General features: G+C 45.5%; 1 protein-coding gene across 1 annotated transcript in view; it reads left to right on the top strand.

Moving 5' to 3' along the window:
* KLHL6 (kelch like family member 6) overlaps positions 1-26,431 on the top strand; it is a 91,172-nt gene extending 64,741 nt beyond the window's left edge. The window contains exons 5-7 of the mRNA XM_073674477.1: positions 870-1,072; positions 15,680-15,893; positions 25,120-26,431. Coding sequence (XP_073530578.1) covers positions 870-1,072; positions 15,680-15,893; positions 25,120-25,421 — 719 coding nt within the window. The 3' untranslated portion in view covers positions 25,422-26,431. The remainder of the gene's footprint in view (positions 1-869; positions 1,073-15,679; positions 15,894-25,119) is intronic.
* Positions 26,432-26,813: the final 382 nt, after the last annotated feature.

The following is a 26,813-nucleotide window of genomic DNA, read 5'->3' as shown; positions in this document are numbered from 1 at the left end:
GGGCCAGTCCTAGCCTGGATAGGAGGATCATGAGGCTCACAAACCCCCTTTACTTGTGGTTGTGGAGATCCCTGTGGTGGGACCCTGAGTCATCACACATTTCTTTCCTAGCCTTTTGGGTGCTGCTGAATGCTTTCTGTTCTGGACAATCACTTTTTATTACAGGCCATAAAGTGATTACTTTTTGTTTTGTTGCTGGGATCTCCGGTGATCAGGTGCAATCTGAAGGAACCAGGTAGAAAAAGTTCAATGTCCCAACAGTGATGTCACAGTGGAAAATAAACATTACATGGTGCCTATTTAAAGGGTTATTCTCAAGATAGTAAGTTATATGATAGGTGATAAGTTATTGATGGTTGAGGAGCCAATTGCTGGGATGGGGCTCTGGAAATCTGGAATCGGGCTCTGCAGTACCCAGTTTTAAATATAGTCATGCTGTCTCAACTAAATGTCTATAGCAGGGGTGGGCAATTCATTTTCCTGAGGGGCCACATGAGAGACCGTGAGTGTTGTGAAGGGCTGAACCAGTAGGCTGAAATTAAATATTACCATATTAATAATAATTATTACATCTGCAACATCAAAAACTCACCAAATACTCATCATGGGAACTTAACCTAAATGGACTGGAGATCGAGCATGCGTCTCTGCTCCATTCAAGCCTGGGTTCAGTAGAGTCCGTTCTCGTGATTGCTGGGTGTCTTACCACGAGGGGTCAGAAAAATATCCCCTATTTACCCTCTTATTCGCTACAACTTTTGGGACAAACTCTTTAATTTCATATTCCCTGTTTTGTGCAATTATAAAAAAAAGAACCCGTTGAGGATTTTTTTTATTTTTCAGTGATTCATAAATGTTCCATTTTATAGGTGGTAAAGAAACACAGCATGAAGTGTGGAAATATAACTCCTCTATTAATAAGTGGATACAGATCGAATATTTAAACATGGGCAGATGGAGGCACAAGATGGCGGCACTGTGTGGCAAAGTGTATGCTCTTGGTGGATTTGATGGCAACCAAAGGATGTACAGTGTAGAAGCTTATGACCCATTCCACAATTGCTGGACAGAGGTGTGTTATTTCTATCGCTTTTTGTAAACTTTTTGTTATTTTTGCTGTATTCCTGTGATTTTCTGATTTATAATTTATAGATCTTATTACTGTTGCGTACATGTGTACATCCCTTTACAGCCTGCAAGTGCAGTAAAAAGCATGAATAGCACTAGTATGGGAAAAACGTACATCTGAATGGTTCCCGTGATTGCTTTGGGGGAATGGGCGCCCAAGCGGATACCCGGGCTGAATCATAGTGCTGAAATGCCGCTGTCAGTGATTGTGAGCACCATTTAAGATGTTCACAGCAGTGATCGGCGGTAGCACTGATTGCTGCTGCTAAATACATATGCCCGTGATGTAGCATTGATGGCCTCAGTTTCTGAGCTTGCTCCAAACACCCTGACACACTCAATGACGTATCATGGAGCGTTAAGGGGTTAATTACGGTTCAAGGGTAATTGGGCACAAAATACTTGAATTGCCTCCTCCACGCTAAGCCACTGGCTGGGGGCATCTTAAAGGGAACCTGTCACATCATTTCAAGCATCTAAACTGTCCCTGGTGCGTTGTTAGTGATGCAATGTGCATCACTAACACGTTATTTTCATTAACATCAGTGGTCTAATCATGTCCCAAAAGCACTTTATATACTTATATTGTGGCGCCCCTGCAGGTTCAGTCGCCACAGAGGTACTGCATCTCACCCAGAGGTGTGGTATCTCATTCTCAGGTAAGGAAGGAGCACTGCCCGGGACCCTAACACCTGAATTTAACACTACACTACTCCAGACCGGCAGGAGGGGCTAGATGCGCTGCTCCTCTGCTGAGCCCTGTCCCTGGCTGGAGTGGGGGGAACCAAAGTGAGGGGAACCATGTAGTGGGTGTGGGTGGAGGAAGTAGTTCAGGGGAGCTCAGTAAGAAGCGATATAAAAGAGAGGATGGAACATTCTAGAGACGTAGCTTGAGAGGGAGAAGAAGTGAGAGAGAGTCAGAGGAGGAGTTGGGAGCAGGAGCTCTGCTCAGGGAAGTGCGGGCCTGAGTGAGGAGGCCCAGGAGAAGGAGAGGAGGAAGGAACAGGAGCAGAGAGAAGGCTCCAGGAGTGAAGAAAGGATCCCAGGGGTACAGGCAGTGCTGGAGGCCACCCGTACACCCGAATATACAAGGTGGTGAAGGGATCGGGTCGCAGAGGGGACCGGCCTCTAACTAGTGAGAATTGCAACGTTTAACTAGGTAACCGGAGGGTGCAGCATTTCAGGTGCTGCAGCCAAAAGCCACATCTGTCTCACCGAAAAGGTGGCCATAGAGGATCCAGGGGACAGAGAAGACGTCGCCCGACAAGGTCCGCGGTCACTGGATTGGGACACTGGGTGTGAGGTGAAGGGAGACGGCCAGAAGGAACACACAGAAGGGGGTCCAGTTATGTACTCCGGAGGTACCTGAGGGTTTGCTGAACCCCTCCCTGAGTAAGCACAGGACGACGTGGGAAGTTATGATCTGCAGTTGTAACCAGGAACAAAGTGAGAACTGTGAGTAAATCCGGAAGACTGCACCTCACTGTCTCTGTGAATTATTACTGCTGCGCCATCATCCCCTGCACTACACTGCACAGCAACATCTATAAGATCACCATTTCCTGCCCTGTAGCTAAGCTCTGCCTGTGGAGAGCTGAACCAACTCTGCTGCACTAACATCAGCTCCAGAGGGCCTGCTCCGCAGCGGCGGTTCCCTTTTGCCGCATACCACAGGTGGCGTCACAAACTTTATATAAAAACTATAATCCCCTGTAAATATCCCCTTTTATTGACCGCCCTGGGTCACGGACCGGGTCACTGCCACTGTGACATCTCCCCTAGCAACGACCGGCCCGGCTACCGAGTACCCCACGGCCCAGGGATCGCGTCATCTTTGGCGTCACGAACAGGATATGAACCCACCCGTTATCACTGGGTATTGTGCGCCTAGAGACTGTGTTGTATACTGAATGTGGCGCCCGCCCCAGAAGAACGGGCGCCATTATGTGCGAGACCAAAGACAACAAGAAACCACCTCCCATCGTGGGCCGGGTCCCCGAATGGTGCCAAAAGCAGGGCCCGCCCAAGCAGCAGTGGCCATGTATGTAGATGTGTCCATCAAGGTGGGGGGGGCCGCCCCTAGGTGTGGCCGACAGCAAGCTGCCATGGAACCGCCCCCGAAAGGGGAGAGGAGAGAAGAAACCTGGGAGACAGGACGGAGTCTCCAGCAGTCTAGACAGACTGCACCCGGCAGGCAGCATGGAGAGGAGTCAGGAACAAGCTCCCGTCCGTGGCCTGCAGCATGTCGAGATGCCTCTCACCCTGGAGGAGGCAATCTACAAATTATCCCTGGAGGATACAGAGTTCCTCCACGCCGAAGTACAAGAGCTAGGCCGGAGGATGGAGAAGGCCCAGCAGGATGCCATCGCTAGCTGGAAGGAGGAGCTGCTGGGGAAGATCGTGACCCGGCAGCAGCCAGGGCTGCATTCCACCAGCAGCGCCCCAGCCCCGGAGGAGCCTGAACGGAGCCAGGAGGCAGAGAGCAGCACAGGAGCTGCCGCGGGAGCAGGTAAGAGGAGTCTCCCTGTCCCGGGCGCTGAGAGTGCTGACCTGCTCCTGGGCCCCCTGGCAGAGTCTCCAATCCCGGGCGCCACCTCCGCAGACCTACTTCTGGGCCCCCTACCGGAGCCACCTGCCCCCGCACCAGAGTGGGTGTATGGAAACCCCGTCTATGACTGGTCCACCAAGTATGAGGACCAGCAGGGACTCCCTCTGACACCCACACCCGCACCCCCGGTTGCCTGCCAAGGAGGAGAGGAGTTTCGGTGGGGCAACCGGGAGGGGAACCTCATGGGGTTCCCGTGGGAGACCCAGACTGAGGCCCTTAGGAGGGAGGAGCATTGTAGGCGGTAGCTCCTGCAGTTAGAAAAGGAGTGGCACAACCGGCAGGTGCGTTAGGAGCAGATGGAGGCCCAGAATATGGCGGCCAAAACCCAGGCCCGCAAGATAAGATCTGCCACGTCCAGTCCCCGTCCGGAGGGGATAGTGGTAAAATTTGACCTGGAAGCCGGGTGGGGCTTCATTAGAGAGCCGCAGATGGCCCGGGATGTCTTCGTGAATCGGCGGGACGTCGAGCCCCATCTTCAACAGGGACATCCTGGCAGAGACCTCTACCCCGGTGACCGTGTCACCTTTACCCGACACAAGGGAGAGCACGGGTGGTATGTCCTCCAGGTGTACAGAGTAGTGGAGGAGGGAAAGGACATGCCCCTGCAGTGCAAGGCTGATGACCCGGCTGGGTCAGCCTGCAGGAATCAGGTGTTTCCCAGGAGGGAGCACCGCTACTAAGTGACTTAAGTGAAACTGAACTGAACTGTAAATAGTTACCCGGAAGGGTATTGCAGTAATCGTTGTGTGTGTGTTTCCATAGTTACCCGGTAAGGATACCAAAAACTGACAGGCTGAGGACTGTGAGCAGCCAAAAATTTGTCTTGTAAATAGTTTGCACTTCTTAAAGTGCCTCTTATTGGTTTTATATACAAAGACCTCAGAACAAAAACCCGTTTGGCGTGGCCGAAGACGTGGTCCAACGACTGCATCATCTATGCTCTGCAGCCACGCCCAGGGCCTACGTTGAGGGTTTTCGGACGGGTTCCTCATGTTGCTCAAATTGCACCTTCTCCAGTGAGATGGACACCCGGTTATGGATCTCACTGTATTGAGCTGGAAAATGTTTTATATGAGGAATGTTTTATAAATATGAAGAAAATCGTATTGAAATTTTTTTATAATGTTTAAAAAGTCTTGATAAGATACATGTAACGTTCAAGTAATGTACCTCCCATAAAGGGAAGAAAAAGTTTGTTTATGATCTTATATGCATTATATGCATTCTAAAAATTGTATTTCTAAAACCTTGTTTTACTCTGTTCCAGCCCGCGGACATTCTGTGTTTTACCAGGGGGGTATGTGGTGCCCCTGCGGGTTCAGTCGCCACAGAGGTACTGCATCTCACCCAGAGGTGTGGTATCTCACTCTCAGGTAAGGAAGGAGTACTGCCCGGGACCCTAACACCTGCATCCAACACTACACTACTCCAGACCGGCAGGAGGGGCAAGATGCGCTGCTCCTCTGCTGAGCCCTGTCCCTGGCTGGAGTGGGGGGAACCATGTAGTGGGTGTGGGTGGAGGAAGTAGTTCAGGGGAGCTCAGTAAGAAGCGATATAAAAGAGAGGGTGGAACATCCTAGAGACAGAGTTTTAGAGGGAGAAGAAGTGAGAGAGAGTCAGAGGAGGAGTTGGGAGCAGGAGCTCTGCAGGAGCTCTGCTCAGGGAAGCACGGGCCTGAGTGAGGAGGCCCAGGAGAAGGAGAGGAGGAAGGAACGGGAGCAGAGAGAAGGCTCCAGGAGTGAAGAAAGAATCCCAGGGGTATGGGCAGTGTTGGAGGCCACCTGTACGCCCGAATCTACCAGGCGGTGGAGAGATCGGGTCGCAGAGGGGACCGGCCTCTAACTAGTGAGAATTGCAACGTTCAACTAGGTAACCGGAGGGTGCAGCATTTCAGGTGCTGCAGCCAAAAGCCACATCTATCTCACCGAAAAGGTGGCCATAGAGGACCCAGGGGATAGAGAAGACGTCGCCTTACAAGGTCCACGGTCACTGGATTGGGACACTGGGTGTGAGGTGCAGGGAGACGGCCAGAAGGAACACACAGAAGGGGGTCCCGTTATGTACTCCAGAGGTACCTGAGGGTTTGCTGAACCCCTCCCTGAGTAAGCACAGGATGACGTGGGAAGTTATGATCTGCAGTTGTAACCAGGAACAAAGTGAGAACTGTGAGTAAATCCGGAAGAGCTGCCTGTGGAGAGCTGAACCAACATCAGCTCCAGAGGACCTGCTCCGCAGTGGCGGCTCCCTTTTGCCGCATTCCACAGGTGGCGTCACAAACTTTATATAAAAACTATAATCCCCTGTAAATATCCCCATTTATTGACCGCCCTGGGTCACAGACCGGGTCACCGCCACTGTGACATCTCCCCTAGCAACGACCGGCCCGGCTACCGAGTACCCCACGGCCCAGGGGGCGCGTCAATATCATACCTGCTCATTTAGTCATAGGGGTGTGCTTAATTTTTGTTCAGGGATGGGCGTCACCGCCCACTCCATTTGATTGATTGTCCTGGAAGCATGATGTCACGTGAAACCGTTTTAAAATCCCACGCTTGCGCAGTGTGGAGCATGAAGCCGCGCTTGCGCAGTTGAGATCGGGCAGCCGCTGTCACGCAGGGTGTGGAAAAGACTTAGTGCAACACAGAGGGAAAGGGAGCCCAGACACTAGGGAAAGGGGGGAGTGGAGACCTCCTAGACTGGTCTAGTGTCACCCTGTCTCAACTACCGTCCCTATATTGGTTCTTCACCAATCACCGCACGCGTTCCTCGCCCTGACTTTCCCTTGCGTATGGCTAAGGCTAGGGAAGGGAGGAGATGATCACTAGACGATCTCCACTAAACTCTATAGACAACAAGGGTAGACTAACAAGGGGGGATTGCTTAGCTTTAGACAACTCCAGCCAAATGCACACACAGCCTCAAGCTCCAGAGAGGATGAAGTACTGCTGTTGCTAAAGCCTCACAAGTAGTAATGAATATCGCCGGCACCTCCCTCTCAGACACACTAGGTATTTACACACTCAGGCCAGGGAGCTAATTAGCCAGAGGGAGGTAGCCGCTGAGTCCTAGAGACAGCCAGCCTCTAAGAAGATGTCTGTAATGCCAAACATAGAGATCTCGAGATCTCCTGCAACCAACCGCAGGGCGACTGTCTGTCACCTCTGACACATCCGTGACAGCCTGCACAGTGTGTGGCTTGGAGCCGCAGTTGCGCGGTGTCTACTGGGGAGCTGTGCATGCGCCGTGACGAGCGACTCCCAGTGCTTACGCTGTGACCAGCGGCTCCCTGCTCGAAACTGCGCAAGCCCGGCTCCAAGCCACACACTGCGCAAGCGCGGCTGCCCAATCTCAACATTGCGCAAGCGCGGCTTCACACTCCACGCTCCACACTGCGCAAGTGTGGGATTTTACAACAGTCTCAAGTGACGTCACGCTTCCAGGATAATCAATCAAATTGAGTGTGTGGTGACACCCATGTCTGAATGAAAATTAAGCCCACCCCTGTGACTAAACGAGCAGGTATTATATATGTATATAAAGTGTTTTTGGGACATAATTAGTCCGCCGATTTTACTGAAATAATAACGTGTTAGTGATGCACATTGCATCATTAACAACTCAATGGGGACTGTTTAGATACTTGAAATGGCGTGACAGGTTCTCTTTAAATAATTACAGCATCCCTTCACCCATTCATCTGTAATAGGCAATGAGACAACATGGGCACAGCATGGGCACAGCATTGGTGCTTTGGACATGAACAGGTGCCAATATTATGTAATTATGTCCACACATTCATTGCCTTTACAGCGCCTATTATTATCAGTGCTGATGTTTGCTGTTCATGCATCGGTGGTTTGTGTATACAGAACTACAGTGATCTGAAGACCTCTGCAAATCTGTCACTGCTGGGATACAGCAAACAAAAGTCAAGATCCAACTGTGTCACAATGATGCAATGGGGTCATTAACCTTTTAAAAGCTTGGGAGGCTAATCATAGGGCGGCATGACATGGACATAGACTGATGGTTGGGCCCCACTGTTCTGTTTTATATATGTAAACCATTCGGCTATTGGTGAGTTGCAGTTATGTCAGTCTGGTTGGGCTTGTGTTGGGGTGCTTTCACATTGCGTTCAGGCACCTGTTCAGTGGCTCCGTCAGCGCATGTGTCCAAATCCTGTTTTGCAGGGGGGGGGGGGGTCTGGATGTAACCCCACCGAACGCAGCGTGACAATAGACTGTAATGGTGCCGACAGAGTGAACGTGCGCTCTGATGTGCATCATTTTCGGGTATGTAGGCCTACTGAAGGCCGATACCCAGACGTAGTAGACTGTGTCTGGGTGTCCATCTCTATTAAGAGTAAACATCTGAAAATGATGCATGTCAGAGCACACATTCTCACTGCCGGCACCATTATAATCTATGGCTCCGTCGCCGCATACGTCTGAATCCCGTTTTGCGTGGGATTCGGACGTAAGCCCCAACAGGGCCACCAAACGGGTGCCTGAATGCAATGTGAAAGCACCCTTAATGTTCCAGGTGTTTTAGGCTGTGTGCACACGATGAGTTTTTGACCCTGAGTATTTTCACTGCCTCAAAAGCTCAGAGTAGTGAGTAGTCAGTTCCAGCAAAGTGGATAGGATTTATAGAGATCTCATGCCTTCTGCGCTTTTCCTTAAACTCAGCATAAATGGACCTGTGGTGTGGGTTTCTAATTTCTCTTGGGGGTACGCTGAGTTTTCTGTGCTGATTTTTCCCATAGACTTGCATTAGATGCAGAAAATCTGCAGGTAAAAAACGCACATATGTTGTTCGTGCATTTCCATGGCAGAAATACGTGAAAAACACATGTAATTCACACATGACTATCAATAAAGTTTTGCAAAAGCCAAATACCAGCAAGTTTAAAAAACAAAGCAGCTTTATTTAAAACATGGCACACCAAAAAGTATCAAAAAAGCATGTAAAAAAGCAGACAAAAGCACAATTAATAGATGCAAGTAACCTAATTTACTTAATAGGTGCAAAAAATCTGCAACATCAAAAACTAACCAAAAGCTCATAGTGGGAACATAGCCTTTATATTTGCTAGTCTGATTTTTTCCCCTCTTTGCAGGTGCAGTCTAGCAATTACAGATATTTTTCATCTGATTCAAAATTTGGCGTAATTTTAGACAAATTTGAACAACGTGGCTATAGTCAGCGTTCAATCAAGAAAGGCTATAATAGGGCTAAAGCAACCCCTCGTAGTCAATTACTCTGTAGTCATAGTAAGCAGACTGAGCCGGCCCAATATCAGACACGTTTCATTTCCACATAAAATACTCAGTGGAATAAATCTCTGAATTTATATTTATATTTATGGCCATTTATTCACTTTTGTAAGCTCCCACCAGGTTCATCAGACTCCCTGGGTTACCTGCGCCCCTGCTGCTATTTGTATTATTTGATCCTCGTCTTTTACACATGTCATTTGCTGTCATTTTGTACTTTTTAATGAATTCGTATGTATTTAATAAAGTAGTTATATTTTATTGTTAAACCCTTAAAAATATGTTTCTTTAGTGTTTTCATAATATGAAATGTTGCAGTGTTTTGTTTGAATATTAGCCCTGTGTAGACAAATACTGTCACTGTAAAGCCAGCCATGGCGTTAATCTCATGGCCATATTGCTGATACCCTCAGCAGACAGCTGCCTCTGTGGTCTTTAAATGACTTATTAAACAACCATTTCACCCTCTAAACTGCATGGCTATAACAGTCACCTGTGCTGTCAGGCAGTGTGGGAGTGTGGCCATAAAGTGGGGCTGGCTGCATGGCTGAAGTGCTGCCCACCCATGACGAGCCTATGGTTTCACAATCAAGTGAATGGAGCATTGGTCATGTGGCCAGTTGCAGGTGTGGTTGCTCCCTGACTCACATAAATATTGGACATGCCTCCTTATTCTGGGGCGAACCACTGGGTCTGCAAAAATACACGGACATGGTACTATAAGGCTATGTTCACACAAGGAGTTTTTTTATGCGTTTTTTCATATGCAAATTTTTAGCTGCGTTTTACAGTACCAGCAAAGTCTATGAGATTTCAGAAATCTCATGTGCACAGCTTGGTTTTTATGTCTTAAAGGGGTTTTCCCACGAACGAAAGTTGATTTTAAAAAATAGATTTTGGAATAATAATAACTTCCACAATTGGATGTGTTTAAATAAAAGGTTCCTGTCGTGAGATAATCTTATAAATGTGCCCCTGCTGAGTACTGTGTAATGGCTGTGTCTAACCGTGAAGGAACATGGTCTGATCATACCACATCTCCTGGGCAGGGGAGGAAGCAAAAGAGTATACGGACAGGACAGCAGGGGATCACAGCTGATTCTTTTTATGAGGTAAAACATTTCCCTGCCTGTGTTTAAACAATGTTTTACCTCAAATAAAGAATCATCTGTGATCCCGCACTGTAATGTCTGTATACTCTTTTGCTTCCTCTGCTGTCTAGGAGCTGTGGTATGATCAGACCATGTTCCTGCACGGTCATGTGGCGCCCCTGAGGGTTCAGTTGCCACAGAGGTACTGCACCTCACCCAGAAGTGTGGTGTCTCCTTCTCTCAGGTAAGGAGGGAGTGCTGCCCGGAACCCCAACACCTGCATCCAACACTACACTGCTCCACACCGGCTGGAGGGGCAACATGCATGTGCGCAGCTGCTGAGCCCTGTCCCTGGCTGGAGTGGGGGGAACCTAAAGGTAGGGGGAACCAGTAGTTGGTGTGGGTGGAGGAAGCAGTTTAGCGGAGCACCATAGAAGGAGGTATATAATGAGAAGCCATCTTAGGGTGGCAGGTTAGTAAGTGGGAGAAGTCAGTCAGGGAGCAGAGTCTCTTTAGGAGCTCTGCTCCATAAGTAGGACCCAGTCCTAGAGGCCCAGGAGGGGAGCAGAGGAGTAGGCTCCGATCTAAAGAAGGGATCACAGGGGGTACGGCGAGTGCGGGACAGCACCCGTATGCCCCGAATCTGTCAGAAGACAGAGGGATCGTAGGCCGCAAGAAGGGGACCGGCCCCTGGACCAGCCGTGTAACTCCAAGTCTCGGCTGGAAAAACCGGAGGCTTCTGGCTTTCAGAGTCCAGTTGCCGAAGCCCTATTGTAATCTCCGTGAGGGTCAAGCAGGTCTTGGAACTCCAGTAAGACAGGAGGGACCTCAGAGCACCCGAGCAGGATTAAAAGTAGGGAAGCGCAGGGCAGGAGGGAAAAAGACCCAGCGTGAAGACGGTCTAGCTAGGAACACAAGAAAGTGGGGTTCCGTCAGGTGCTCCTAATCTGCCTGAGGAAGAGCTGAACCCCTGCCTGGTGAACGCAGCGCGACGTGGGAGGCTGGCACCCGTACAGTGCACCAGTGGAACTGTCATAAGAACTGTGAGTAAAGACTCGGATGACTGCACCGCACTGCCTCCGTCCATTCTTTCATCTGCGCCCTCTTGCCTCCCGGCACAACAACGCCCAGCGCAACCAACAACACCTACACTGCCCTGGAGCTAGCTCTTCCTGTGGAGAGCCATACCATCCCTGCTGCAGTAACATCAGCTTCAGAAGACTGCTCCACAGCGGCGGCTCCCTTTAGCTGCATTCCACAGGTGGCGTCACGAACACTATCCCAAAAACCCCATATAAACAAAATTCCCCTTTTTGGTGACCGCCCTGGGCCACGGACCGGGCCAGCCACCGTGATATCCCCCACCGGCATCCAGAGTCCCGGCTGCCGAGAACCCCACGGCTCTGGGGGCGCGTCAGTCAGATACAGCCATTACACAGTACACAGCAGGGGCACATTTATAAGATTATCTCAGCGCAGGAACATTGTATTTAAACACATCCAATTGTGGAAGTTATTATTTTTCCAAGATCTATTGATTAAAATCAACTTTTTTTTTCGTGGGAAAACCCTTTGAGTATTTTGTGCTTTGCATGTTTTTTTGCACAATAAAGTATGTCACTTCCTTCAGCGTTTTTTCACCCATTGAACGTAATGGGTGAAAAATTGCAGGTATCAGGGTTTGCAGCGTTTTATGTGCCAAAACCTGATAAAATAGAATTTTTATTTTTTTTATTTTTTTTTTTAACTAAACTTTATCAGCATGCACAAGAGACAAATGTAGTATGACAAAAACGCAAGAAAAAACAAGCAAAACCTGCTTCTTTACTGCCAAGAGAGCAGGTTTTGTGAAAGAAAAAAAAGCTGAAAAAATGCCTAGTGTGAACATAGCCTAAGAGGTACATGTTCTATGCATGATAAACACAAAAATAACTTTTAAGTGAAAAACTGACATCTGAATTTGGCCTTACTGTATGTTCACACGGTGCTTTTTGCAGACTTTTGGAAAAATAATGTTGGCAGAAAAAACGTTGCATACTTTATGTACGTTTTTGAAGCGTTTTTCATGAGTTTTTCTTTTATGCATTCAATTGAACTTAACCCCTTTACAGCCCATGACGTATTAATACGCGTCAGTGCCCTGGGCTTTAAGAGCCTGACCCGTATTAGTACGTCATCGCGATCGCGCGCGCACACAGGCTGTGCGGGCGCGATCGCCGCCGGGTGTCAGCTGATAGTACCGGGTGTCAGCTGTGACAATGTGCAGGGAGCGGTCCCGCACCGCTCCCGGCACATTAACCCCTGCAATGCTGCGATCGAAGTCGATCGCAGCATTGCGGTGGCAAGGGGAGGTGATCGGTATACTCACCTCCTCTTCCGGCCTCCAGTGCTGTCTGCCGCGGCTTCCTGGGTGTTGCCATGATGGTCCGATGTCGTCATGACAACATCCGGGTCACCAGGCAGCAGGAACATTGTTTGGTCATGCGCAGTGCACGACCACACAATGTTCTCACTGTGCAGCGCTGACTGCCTGCATAGCACAGGGATGGTGCTCCATCCCTATGCTGTGCAGGCGATCAGAATAAAAAAAGTTAAAGTCCCATAGTGGGACAAAGTAAAAAAGTAAAAAAACTCCCAGAAAGTAAAAAAATTTAAAAAAAAAAAAATTGTAAAAATATTTTAAAAAAAATAAAATAAATAATCCACCAAAAATAAAAATATAATGTACCCATTAATAAATATTGTTATGAAAAAAAAACAAACAAACAATAAAAGTACAAATATTTGGTATCGCCGCGTCCGGAATGACCTGACCTATAAAACTGTCCCACTAGTTAAAAAAATAAATAAAAACAAAGCAAAAAACAATGCTTTATCATCATACCGCCAAACAAAAAAGGGAATAGCATGCGATCAAAAAGACGAATATAAATAAATATGGTACCGCTGAAAACGTCATCTTGTCCCGCAAAAATCAAGCTGCCATACAGCTCCATCATCCGAAAAATCAAAAAGTTATAGCTCTCAGAATAAAGCGATGCAAAAAAATAATTTTTTCTATAAAATAGCTTTTATTGTGTAAAAGTGCCAAAACATAGAAAAACAATATAAATGTGGTACCGTTGTAAATGTACTGACCCAAAGAATAAAGCTACCTTATCAATTTTACCACACGCGGAACAGAATAAAAAAAAAACAAAACAAAAAAAAAACAATTCCTGAATTGTTGGTTTTTGTTTATTCTGCCTCCCAAAAATCGGAATAGAAAGTGATCAAAAAATGTCACGTGCCTGAAAATGGCACCAATAAAAACGTCAACTCATCCTGCAAAAAACAAGCCATCACATGACTCTGTCTGCCAAAATATGGAAAAATTATAGCTCTCAAAATATGGCGATGCAAAAACTAGATTTTACAAAAAATGCGTCTTTTAGTGTGTGACAGCTGTCAATCATAAAAACCCCATATGATTCTGGTATCACTGTAATCGCACTGACCCGAAGAATAAAGTAATCTCATCACTTATACCGCACGAGGAACGGCATAAAAAATAAACTCTCGGGTTAGGGTTGTGCTAGGGCTTGGGTTAGGGCTGGGGTTGGGGTTAGGGTTGGGGTTGGGATTTTTTTCAAAAGTAAGAAATAAAGATGACGATATGGCGACTAGTGTTGAGTGCAAGTGCTCGCTACTTGAGTTTGCATCGGGTGCTCTGGTATGCATTGAGTATCGTGGGTATTTGAGTGACATGCTCGAGTCTCCGCCCCATATGCTTCGCGGCCAAAAAAACTTTGCGGGGATTGCCTGCCATGCACGAGCGATCCCTGCATGTTTTTTTTGGGTGTCTAATAACCGTGAAACATGCGGGGCAGGGACTCGAGCATGTCACTCGAGCACACGCAGTACATGGTGTATACCTGAGTACCCGGTGCAAACTCAAGTAGCGAGCACTTGCCCTCAAGACTAATGACAGCTTATTCAATATGATGACCTAATGTTATCAAATTCTCTGTCGTACCTCTGGGTTCAAAATGTTCACTATACCCCTTGATAAAATCCTTGAGGGGGTCTAGTTTCCAAAATGGGGTCACTTGTGGGGTGTTTCCACTGTTTAGGCACACAGGGGCTCTCCAAACGCAACATGGTGTCCGCTAACAATTTGAGCCGATTTTCCATTCAATTTGTTAGCGGACACCATGTCGAGTTTGGAGAGCCCCTGTGTGCCTAAACATTGGAGCTCCCCCACAAGTGACTCCATTTTGGAAACTATACCCCCCAAGGCACCTATCTAGATGCATAGTGAGCACTTGGAACCCCCAGGTGCTTCACAAATTGATTTGTAAAAATTAAAAACTGGAAAAAAAATACTTTTTCATTTTTACGGATTAATTTGTGAAGCACCTGGGGGTTCAAAATGCTCACCACCCATCTAGATAAGTTCCCAGGGGGGTCTAGTTTCCAAAATGGGGTCACTTGTGGGGGGTTTCCACTGTTTAGGCACATCAGGGGCTCTCCAAACGCAACATGGCGTCCGCTAATTATTCAAGCAAATTTTACAATCGAAAATTCAAATGGCGCTCCTTCCCTTCCGAGCCCTGCCGTGCGCCCAAACAGTGGTTTTTCCCCACATATGGGGTATCTGCGTGCCCAGGGGAAATTGCAAAACAAATTTTGGGGTCCATTTTTTCCTGTTACCCCTGCGAAAATAAAAAAAAATTGGGTCTAAAGTAACATTTTTGTGAAAAAAGTTAAATGTTCATTTTTTTTCTTCCACATTCCAAAAATTCCTGTGAAGCACCTGAAGGGTTAATAAAGTTCTTGAATGTGGTTTTGAGCACCTTGAGGGGTGCAGTTTTTAGAATGGTGTCACTTTTGGGTATTTTCTGTCATAAAGACCTCTCAAAGTGACTTCAAATGTGATGTGGTCCCTAGAAAAATGGTTTTGTAAATTTTGTTGGAAAAATGAGAAATCGCTGGTCAACTTTTAACCCTTATAGCTCCCTAACAAAAAAAATTTTGCTTCCAAAATTGTGCTGATGTAAAGTAGTCATGTGGGAAATGTTATTTATTAAGTATTTTGTGTGACATATCTCTCTGATTTAAGGGCATAAAAATTAAAATTTTGAAAATTGCAAAATTTTCAAAATTTTCACCAAATTTCAGTTTTTTTCACAAATAAACACAAGTGATATCGAAGAAATTTTACCACAATCATGAAGTACAATATGTCACGAAAAAGCAGTCTCAGAATCAGGGGGATCCGTTGAAGCGTTCCAGAGTAATTACCTCATAAAATGACAGTGGTCAGAATTGTAAAAATTGGCCTGGTCATTAACGTGCAAACCACCTTGGGTTGTAAAGGGGTTAAACCGGTGAAAAAATGGACATGATGTAGTTTAACAAAAAAAAATGCAAGGAAAACAAATCAAATGCACTATTTGAACAAACAAGACTTTAGAAACTTCCTTTATTTTGCAGCTTTTCTAAAATGCTGTGATTTTTCACATGGGGGAAAAAAAAGCCAACTGTGAACAAGCTCTTATAGTCCATTGAAATAAACTCTGATTGTTTTCTGACAGGTGGCTCCATTAGTAATCAGTGTGAGTTCATTTGCTGCCGCGAGTCTCCACAACAAGCTCTATGTTATTGGGGGAGGACCCAATGGAAAACTGGCTACAGACAAAACTCAGTGCTTTGACCCCGCTACCAACAAGTGGAGTGTAAAGTCACCAATGCCAGTGGAAGCAAAATGTATTAATGCTGTAAGCTTCCATGATCACATCTATGTTGTGGGTGAGTTGTTTTAGCAGTTTATAACATCGGTTTTAAAATCCTTCATCCCTTACTTCGCTTGGAAAGAAGAAAAAACATGGCAGGCAGATTAACTCATTGTGTCTAGTCAGGGCTAGCCTTTGGGTATGTGGTTGCACAGGTAACATCAGCCACTATGTAAAGGAGGGCTGACCGATATAGCAACCACCACGAACCTTCATATTGTTTGCACAGCAGTTTTATTTAGATTGTATGATACTGTTCGGGTATGGGCGCACAGTGTCTTATAGAAGCTGGTGTACATGCATCACTTTTTAAGCAGAAGACGCTTCTTTGACAATGCCATTTTATTGTGCAGGTTGTATGTATGTGTGTGTGTGTATATATATATATGTATGTGTATATATATATATATATATATATATATATATATATATATATATATATATATATATATATAGCACCTGCACAATCAAGTGTGTGTATATATACATTTATATCGCTTACAATTGCTCATTTTGCCTTTCTTCCCAGTTAATTATTATTATTTATTTATTTATTTATTTATTTTTTTTTCTCTGCTTTGCGTAGAAACAGGAAGTCTCTTTATTCGGTCGCCCATGACAGCACCACGTGAGAGAGAGGATCCGCCCATCAAGGACAGGAAACCTACAGGTTAAAAAGGGCGGCCCTCTCTTCCTGCCTCAGTTTAGGTTTCCTGTCCATTATGGGGGACCTTGCAGGCTTACCTGCAGAAGATGGACTCCTGTCCCAGAGAGGGCCACAGCAGGTGGTTGGAGCCGGTCCGTCCCGGCCCTCTGGAGACGCCACGGCAGGGCTCATGGGGGCGCCTCCGTGAGCGTTGCGGCGGGCGCGACATCGCCTCACGGGAGGTAGATGTCCGCCAGGTGTGGGGCCGCTAGCGGGCTTCCCCCCCCCCGCTACAGCTTGCAGGAGATCCAGGTCTCGCCGGCGGCGCACGTGACGGGCGCGACCTTCTAACGTGACTTCCGGTGCGCCGGGCAGGAAGCCCTGTGACGTCACCGGAAGGGGCGGGGCTCGTTTGAATTTTTGGCGTGAGCAGCTGAACGCCGGGGGAATCGGCGAGGAGCCCATCTGGATCCCACCTGGACCTGGGGAGGAAGACCAAGGAGCAGGTAACGCCCTCCTGGGTTAAAAAAAAAAAAAAAAAAAAAAAAAAGGAAACACACACCCACACATGGTACCGGTATGGCCAGTATATAAAGGGTCTGGTAACATACAGAGGTGCTTCCCAGCCCATTCTTACATTGTAAGCTATGGAAGATTCACAGGAGCTGTCACCTAGGCAACAACATCTGCTGCAGGAGCAGCCCTCTGGGGAGCCCTCACAACTAGTGGCGCAGCGTCATTCCCGGCTAGGGTCTGGTCGTACAACTAGAAGAGCTACCACTAAGAGCAGGAAGGACGGTCTGGTGCGGCGTGATTCCTCGCCATGCATGCTGGATTCTTCTGCTTCTACGGTACCGAAGGTTCTGTGGGGTGAGTGGAATCTTCGTGAAAGTTCTACTAATGTTTCCTCCTTCTTTCTATCTATGACTTTCTTTTAGAGCAAGAAATGTTCCTCGAAGTCCACACAGAGAGTGTGCCTTATGCAGCTGTCCGCTCCCTGATTCATATAGCAAAAGGTTATGCCAGCTTTGTATCAGCAAAATGATATCGGAGGAGACCCCAGATTTTTCCCTCGGCCTAAGAACTTTAATAAGGGAAGAAATAGGCAAAGCATTGCAAGGTTCAGAGTCTGGGCATATTCCTCAAGAAACCCAGCCGGGTTCAGACTCTGAGCTATCGGTCGCTTCCTCCTCCGCCTTCTCTTCCTCTGATAGTGAGCCAGATAGACAGTGCTTCCCCCTGAAGGAGGTCGATGCCCTAGTAAAAGCCATCCGATCTACAATGGGGATAGTGGACTCGAGGGTAGAGAAGTCAGCTGAGGATGTTATGTTTGGTGGTCTGGGGCTAAAGAAGAGAAGGGTCTTTCCAGTAAATTCAAAGGTGAAAGACCTCATTGATAAGGAGTGGAGAAAGCCTGACAAGAAGGGTAGTGTTCCTCCATCCTTTAAAAGGAAATATCCGTTTGAGGATGCTATGTGTTCCTCCTGGTTAAAAGCACCCAAGCTGGATGTTGCTGTTACCAAAGCAGCGAAAAGAACTTCCCTCCCGTTCGATGATATGGGTGCATTGAGAGATCCCCTAGACAGACGGGCTGATACTTTCCTGAAAGGGGCATGGGAGACAGCTGCGGGAGCACTGAGACCAACAGTAGCAGCTACCTGTACGTCCAGAGCCCTGATGGTGTGGCTTGAACAGCTAGACAGTCAGTTGAAGGATGGGACTTCTAGGAAAGACATTATTTCTTCCCTTCCACTGGTTCAGGGGGCGGCAGCTTTTCTTGATGATGCATCTGTGGACTCGGTGAGGTTGGCAGCAAAGTCAGCAGCACTGTCAAATGCAGCTCGGCGAGCCTTGTGGATTAAAAGCTGGCCAGGGGATTTACAGACTAAGTCCAGACTGTGTACAATCCCGTGTGAAGGGGAATACCTCTTTGGTCAGACCATGGACGACTTATTGGAGAAAGCGGGGGACCCTAAGAAGGGGTTTCCATCAGTACCTCTACCCTCCTTTAAGAGATCGTTCCGGAAGAGGAAATTTTTCCGGAAGAGATATTTCAGGGAGCAAGACAAGTCTGATGAAAGAGGTCGCAAAGGTAGAGGTCTACTCTTTGGTCCGTCTCCAAAAATTGAGCAGAAGCCAGGGGATACACAATCAGCCCAGGTGGGAGGGAGATTGTCATTTTTTGTCCCAGCTTGGGAACAGATTTCTCATAGTAATTGGATTTTGAGCCTGATTAAGTATGGTCTTAAGTTTCAATTTAAAGCATTGCCTCACAAAAGGTTCATGGTTGTTCCCTCCAGTTCTTCCCCAGAACGCCAGGCTGCCCTCGTTTCGGAAGTACAAACCCTAATAAGAAAGCACGTCCTGATTGAGGTTCCGGAAGCTGAAAAGGGTCTTGGTTTCTACTCCCCGCTCTTCTTGATTCCTAAACCGGATGGAAGTTTCAGGACAATTATATATCTGAAATCCCTGAATAATTTCCTTAAAATACACACCTTTAAAATGGAGTCTTTAAAATCCGTAATAAAGTTACTTTTTCCCCACTGCTATATGGTAGTGCTCGATCTCAAAGATGCGTGTTACCATATCCCAATTCATAGTAATTACCGGAAATACTTGAGGCTGGCCATTGAAATAGACGGGGTGGTTAAACACTTCCAATACACTGCACTCCCCTTCGGTTTAGCTATAGCCCCACGGGTTTTTACTAAAGTAATGGCGGAAGTTATGGCCCATATAAGAGAAAGGGACATTTTAATTATCCCTTACCTGGATGATCTCCTGATAGTGGGGAATTCGTTGGTTCAGTGCGAGACCCACCTGCAGGAGACCCTGTCGGTCTTAAAGAGTTTGGGGTGGTTTCTAAATTTAGAAAAGACTAGACTATCTCCACTCAAGTTACAACAATATCTGGGGGTCATATTAGATTCCAGGAAACAGCTATGTTGTCTTCCAGAAGAGAAAATTGATAGAATCCGGGAGTTGGTAGAACAATGTATACGTAAACCTTCTATGTCACTCCGTAAGGCCATGTCACTATTGGGAACCTTCACCTCCACTTTTCCTGCGGTTCGTTGGTCACAATTGCATTCAAGAGCCTTTCAGTGGGATGTGTTGTACAATAACGCAGCTTTAGAGGGGCATCTAGACCGTAAGTTTACGCTAGGTCCTCGTGCCATATGGTCCCTTCGTTGGTGGTTACGACAAGACAATCTTGCTAAAGGGGTTCCCTGGGAATGTAGTCCAACTCTAGTCTTGTCCACTGATGCAAGTGCTACAGGTTGGGGAGCTCACTTTGAAGGGAAATTAGTGCGGGGAACCTGGTCAAGCAGTGAGCAACAGTTGTCATCAAATGTTAAGGAGCTTCTGGTGGTGCTGCATGCGTTCAACGAGTTCCTTATATATTTTCAGGACCAGCATGTCCGTGTACTCTCGGACAATCAAGTCACGGTAGCTTACATAAACCACCAAGGGGGAACCCGCTCAAGAAACTTGATGAGGGTAGCGAACGCACTTCTGCTGAAAGCCGAAGATTACTGTCTCTCTCTTTCGGCTACTCATCTAAAAGGCAAGGAAAACATCACAGCGGATTTCCTCAGCCATACTTCTGTAAAAGAGGGAGAGTGGTCCCTAAATACACAAATATTCTCCAGAATCGTAGAAATGTGGGGCCTTCCGACTGTGGACTTATTCGCAACAAGAGCCAATCGGAAAGTGGAAAATTTTTGTTCCTTTGACCCCAGAGAAGGACCCCTGGCAGTGGACGCCTTCATGGTTCCCTGGAGATTTCCTCTGGCATATGCCTTCCCTCCCATGATCCTGCTCCCAGCGGTGATAAGAAAGATCTGGGCAGACCGGGCCAGAGTGATACTCATATGTCCCTTTTGGCCCAAAAGACCGTGGTTCCCTTGTCTCCGGAAGATGTCCATATCAGATCCCTGGGTTCTTCCGGAGATTCCGGACCTCCTCACTCAAGGGCCACTTTCCCATCCTCCAACCCCGAGTCTACATTTGACGGCGTGGAATTTGAGAGGGTGTTATTGACCAACAAAGGATTCCCCGCAAATGTAGTGAATACTCTCCTGGCTAGCAGAAAACCTGTTACCACCCGTATTTATGCCAGGACCTGGAGGAAGTTTCTGTCCTTTGCAGAAGTTAAGGTGGAGGAGGGGCCCCCTATTGGGAAAATTCTGGAATTTCTGCAGCAGGGCTTAGAATTAGGTCTCACTACCAGTACCTTGAAAGTACAGGTGTCGGCGTTGGGAGCTTTATTTTCTTCCAATATTGCAGATAACTATTGGATAGCCCGTTTTTTAAAAGCTTCCTTTAGGTGTAGACCCATTACCAAAGTAAAGATGTCTCCCTGGGATTTGAATTTTGTCTTAGATGCCTTGACCAGTCCTCCTTTTGAGCCACTAGATTTAGTCTCCCCCAAAATTATTTTCCTAAAGACGGTCCTGTTAGTAGCCCTATCTTCAGCCAGGAGAGTCAGTGACCTACAGGCCCTTTCAATATGCCCTCCATTTACGCAAATTCTGGACGATAGGATTATATTAAAACCTGATCCAGCCTTTCTTCCTAAAGTGGCCACTCGATTCCATAGAACCCAGGAAATAGTTCTCCCAACTTTTTGCTTTCCGCCCAAAAATCAAAAAGAGAAGAGACTTCACACTTTAGACGTTAGGAGGTGCGTACTAAGGTACTTAGAAGTATCACGTGGCTTTAGAAAGGATAAGTCCCTATTTATTTGCTATCAGGGGGCTAGGAAGGGTTGTAAGGCCTCAAAGGCTACAATCGCTAGATGGATCAAGGAGGCCATTTCCCTCGCATACTCCTCAGGGGATAAAGAGATACCGGAGGGATTGAGGGCGCATTCTACCAGAGCGGTATCAACCTCCTGGGCGGAGAAGACAGGGCTTTCCATTGAGGAAATTTGTAAGGCTGCCACTTGGTCTTCTCCCTCTACTTTCTATAGGCACTATAGATTGGATCTGGGTGGCTCTGCAGATCTCACTTTCAGTAGAAGGGTGCTTCAAGCTGTGGTCCCTCCCTAATTTCCTTCGTCTCTGTAATTCTCTCACGTGGTGCTGTCATGGGCGACCGAATAAAGCCTTAGTTACTTACCGGTAACGGGATTTTTCGGAGCCCATGACAGCACCTTTATATTCCCTCCCTTCACTGGTGTTGTGCACTCCTGTAGATTTGATTTCTTTCTGTGCACCCTTGCGGGAAATTGATGAAAAGTAATGTACTTAATGTGATTATGTTTTGTTATAACTAACCTTGGCGGTACTCTCATGCTCTGTTAACTAAACTGAGGCGGGAAGAGAGGGCCGCCCTTTTTAACCTGTAGGTTTCCTGTCCTTGATGGGCGGATCCTCTCTCTCACGTGGTGCTGTCATGGGCTCCGAAAAATCCCGTTACCGGTAAGTAACTAAGGCTTTTTCCCTGCATTTATCATTCACCTCTTCACCTCCTGACCCAGCTGCTCCCTCCTGACCCTGCCAGGGACTTTGCAGTGACTTATGATTCATACTGGGAAGATTTACCTCCTGTTTCTACATAGAGCTAAGAAGCATTCAGCTAGTCAGTTTTTATACACGTGATGTCATTGACCTAATGGAAAACAGAAGAATCAACTTAATTGACTAGAAAGGCAAAATGAGCAATTGTAAGTACACAATGCTATATAATCTGATGATTGCAATATAATAACCCCTTTACCACCTTTGTTTTTTTTTGTGTTTTCGTTTTTTGCTCCTCTTTTTCCCAGAGCCATACATTTTTTTATTTTTCTGTCAACATGGCCATGTGAGGGCTTGTTTTTCTGCAGGACGAGTTGTAATTTTGAACGACACCATTGGTTTTACCATATCGTGTACTGGAAAATGGGGGAAAAAAATTCCAAGTGCGGTGAAATTGCAAAAAAAAAAGTGCAATTCACATATATAAATTTTTTTTACTATGTTCACTAAATGCTAAAACTGATCTGCAATTATGATTCTCCAGGTCATTACCAGTTCACAGATACCAAACATGTATAGGTTCTTTTTTTTTTATTTACCGTAGGTGGTGGTGGGGAAAAAAAAGTAATAGGCGTTTTCGGGGATCTGGGGCTGGGTGAGGGCTTATTTTTGATATGATATATTGATCGCCTGTTACTGCATTTTATTGCAGTGTTGCAGCAACCAAAAAAATGTAATTCTGGCGTATGATTTTTATTCTCGTTAGATAGTTTACCGATCAGATAAATTTTTATTTTTTTTTGATCGGGTGTTTCTGAACGCAGCGATACCGAACGTGTATTTTTTAATAGTTTTATTTTGAATGGGGCAAAAGGTGGTGATTTGAACTTTTTATGTGTTTTTTTTTTTTTTTAAATTCTACTTGCTTCAATAGTCTTCTTAGGAGAATCTTCTGATCGCTTGTACTACTTAAGCCCTGCTATGTGTAGCAGAAATGCTCATCTGCTATGACAACCACAGGGGTCTCCTGCAGACCCCGGGTTGTCATGGCAACCCATCGGCGCCCCGCTATCATGTGACAGGGAAGAGATAGTGACGCGCTTCCGGCGCGGCCATGTTAAATGTCGCTGTCAGAGTTTGACAGCGGCATTTAACATGTTAACAGCCGCGGGTGGATCACGATTCCATCCTTGGCTGTTAAGGGCACATGTCAGCTGATCAAATCGGCTGTCATGTGCCGGAAAAGATGTGGGCTCAGCGCTGGAGAAAACATCAAACAAGGGGAGGCAACCCATGACGTACCTATACGTCATAGGTCATGAAGGGGTTACAGGATAATAACTTTGATGTTGTGCTTCTTTGATTTTAACATTTTTTGAGCGCTTTTTCATGTGGAATCAGCTAGAAAAAGATGTTCTGTACACATACCTTTTTATATATTTAAGTTTATGCATAAAGATGTTATTTGGCTGCTATGTAGTGTTGTTTAGTAAAGAGGAACTGACACTTGTCATAAATATATAAATTTTTGCCTGATGTAAATGTTGCTGATCTCCTGAACTTGGCATTGTTTTGTTGTTTTTCTTTTGCTCCTGACATATTCCCCAGTTTTTTTCCCTAAATGTAAATCTATTCTATTTATCCACATGCCTATGGCTCCAAAGTGAACAGTTAAACATCACGCCATCTTGGCTAACACGATTATATTTACATACAGAGAAGTGGGACCTAGTGTCCGGAATGGAGACGCGCAGGAGCAAAAGAAACCGTGTCAGATTCAGAGAACAGCGGTATTTGCACCAAGTTAATAAAAATAAAATAAATAAATGCTTATGGCAAGTGGCAGGACCCTTTTTTTCAATAACTATATGCTAATGTCATAAGAAAATAATTTTGGTGAGTCCCAAAAATAATTAAAATCCTCAATTTATTACAAAATAATTTAAAAGATCATACAGGTTGGGAATACATCTCAACGCGTTTCTGGCAAAAAGCCCTTATTCACTGAGATCTCAGTGTATAAGGGATTTTTGCCAGAAACGCGTTGAGATGTATTCCCAACCTGTATGATCTTTTAAATTATTTTGTAATAAATTGAGGATTTTAATTATTTTTGGGACTCGCCAAAATTATTTTCTTATGTGAAGCCGTAAGTTACGGCTACTGGTTGGAGACCCACAACATTGTAAGACGGACTGAGTCATATAAATAGGACACGGTGAGGCTGCTTTTTTGTTTATATACTAATGTCATTTGACCTAAGTATCAGAGTAGGGCTATGTGCACATGGAGGTTTTGGAGTGGAAACTCTCCACAGCTTTCTCCAAATCTAAAAAACATAACTTTACTCTGAGTGAAAACTCAGCAAAAAGACCGTGTGCGCATAGCTTAATGTTTAGATTAGTGTCCGGAGTCCTTGGTTCTCAACCTGTATATGTACCTGAAGAAACACTGTCCTATTGATCTGCTTCTAATAGGTGCAGCACCATGCATGATCCTAGGCTTGGGGTACTTTTAAAAGGAATCTGTCATGTGAAAAACCGCTGACAATCTACAGGTTAATAACGTTCTGAAGCCATGTAGCTGCATTACTGAAAGCCTGTCTACCAGGAGGAAATGAACTTTGATCCTGTCTGCAACCTCCAGCTTTCAGTCATAGAGGCGTGATTTCAGTCACCCCCCAGTACATAGTGAGCAGTGGCTGTAACCGCCCCGGCATTGACTGACAGCCGACTCTGTACTGATGCACTGCTGAGCCAGGACATGGTACAGCCACCGCTCACTATGTACTGGGTGGTGACTGAAGTCACGTCGGCACACCTCTATTCCTCCCGGTAGCCTTGGGCTTTCAGTGCGGAAGCCGCACATCTTCAGAAAGTTTTTAACCTGCAGATTAATCCTGTATCTGCAGGTTAATGGGGTTTTTTCACATGATGGGCTCCCTTTTAGTGGGAGATACTTTACTTAGATACAATATGTATTGTACATTAGTCCAGTAGATAATTAGGTGTAGACGATATATAATTATACGTATGTTCATTTGTTCATTCTGCAATGTAAAGTTGAATGCAATGTCAGACAATAGAAGAGGAAAAAAAAATTGCAGTATAATTTTTTTTGTTCTTGTACAGGTGGCGCAATGAAGGCCTTGTATTCCTACAGTCCACTGGATGACTCTTGGAGTTTGGTAACTAAGTTTAGCCATGAACGGGCAAGCTGCGGGATTGCTGCATGTTGTAATAAGATATTTATCACGGGTGGTCGAGATGAGAGGAACGAGGTGATTGCTACTGTTCTGTGCTGGAACATCGAGACAGGAAAACTGACTGAGGAATGTGTCCTCCCTCGTGGCGTTTCCCATCATAGCAGCGTCACCATAAGAAAATCATACACACACATCCGTAGGATAGTCACCGGAGCTGTTTCTGTGTAATCTCCGAGAGGCGAATGGCCTCCACCTTTGCTTATATTTAAATTCTTTCTTAATTTATTGCAGTCATTTGTAAAATGTTTGCAGGAAGCATTTTTTTTTCTTTTATTTTGTCATTGGAATTTAAAGACTTTGCTATAATATCCTTTATGGCTACCTACTTTTGTATATTTTTCTGGTTGCTTGCTTAGAATAATGTTTTTTACTTAGAAAGGGCGTATCTTTCCTCATTTTGCAGTGATGTTTTGTTTTCCAGACTGAGACCTTTTTGAAATCAATGGAAATTCTAGGAGTTTGAGGTAGCTTTCTAGGATATGTATTGTCAAACCGCTATGTAGGAGATGTCGGACTTTTAGTTAATTGGGTCCAATGGGGAAAATAATTCTGAGGGTCAGCCCTACATTATATAGAACAGGTGCCAGTCCACTGTTAATTTCAAGGTAAACTTTGCTTTCAACTGATGAAAACTGTTTGATGAATTGGGACCTTAGATTCACTGACAAGAAATTTGGGTGAAGGTTAAAAAAAAAAAATAAATAAAAGTATATTACTGGTTTCATGTATTGAGTAGTGGGAGAAAAATACAAATTCTCTCCCAGATGGGGGAGAAGAGCTATCCCCTAAAATATGTAGTGCAGAAGGAAAAAAAGAAAAGTTTTCCACTTGTGAATCGATTTCGGACAAAAACACTCAGGGCGCCCGTACTGCTCACGTGAGATAGTTGTGCCTCTTTTTGGTTTCCCTCAAACGTGGCACTATCAGGATGACTTTTTTTTTTTTCTTCCACCTAGGAGAGGGGCTAATTTGCTTCATTTGATGATTGAGTGACAAAAAAAAACCTCCAACGAGGAGTTGAAAATGGTTGTTGTGGCTTCTTATATTTTGAAAGGCAGGACATTCATGAAACCAGGTATATTTCATGTTGTAGCAATTATTTTCTATGTTTTATTTTTGCACTCAAGTGTATTTTGTGAAATTAAAATGTATATAAAATTGAATAAATGTGTAATAGACCAAGAAGCTATTGTATATCTAATGTTACCTTTTGTTATTTAGTGACTTGATTTTTTTTTTTTTTAAATTGAATTATAATAAACAAAAATCTCTTAAACGGCGTGAAAAATAGAATAATTAAGCAAAAAAAAAAAATGTGGGAATAACGATCAACCGCTATATGGTATCTTTGCATATATATGCTATAAATTTCTAAGTGCGAAGAAAAAACTTAGCTTTTACTAAAGATATTCTAAAATCTGCTCTCAGCCTAAATACTAAAAATGACAACAAACAAAATGTGAAACAGTAAAGTGCTCAGAAAAGGACTTAATCAATGTACCCTGCACACAACAAGCTTATTACATTGGTGCCACTGCCTGTCATGCATCCCTGTAGGGG

Source organism: Phyllobates terribilis, unplaced genomic scaffold (genome assembly GCF_046119375.1).
Source record: "Phyllobates terribilis strain yellow unplaced genomic scaffold, ASM4611937v1 Scaffold_3__8_contigs__length_932513732, whole genome shotgun sequence".
NCBI lineage: Eukaryota > Metazoa > Chordata > Amphibia > Anura > Dendrobatidae > Phyllobates > Phyllobates terribilis.
The sequence above is the reverse complement of the archived record's forward strand: the minus strand, read 5'-3'. Positions and strand labels throughout refer to the sequence as shown.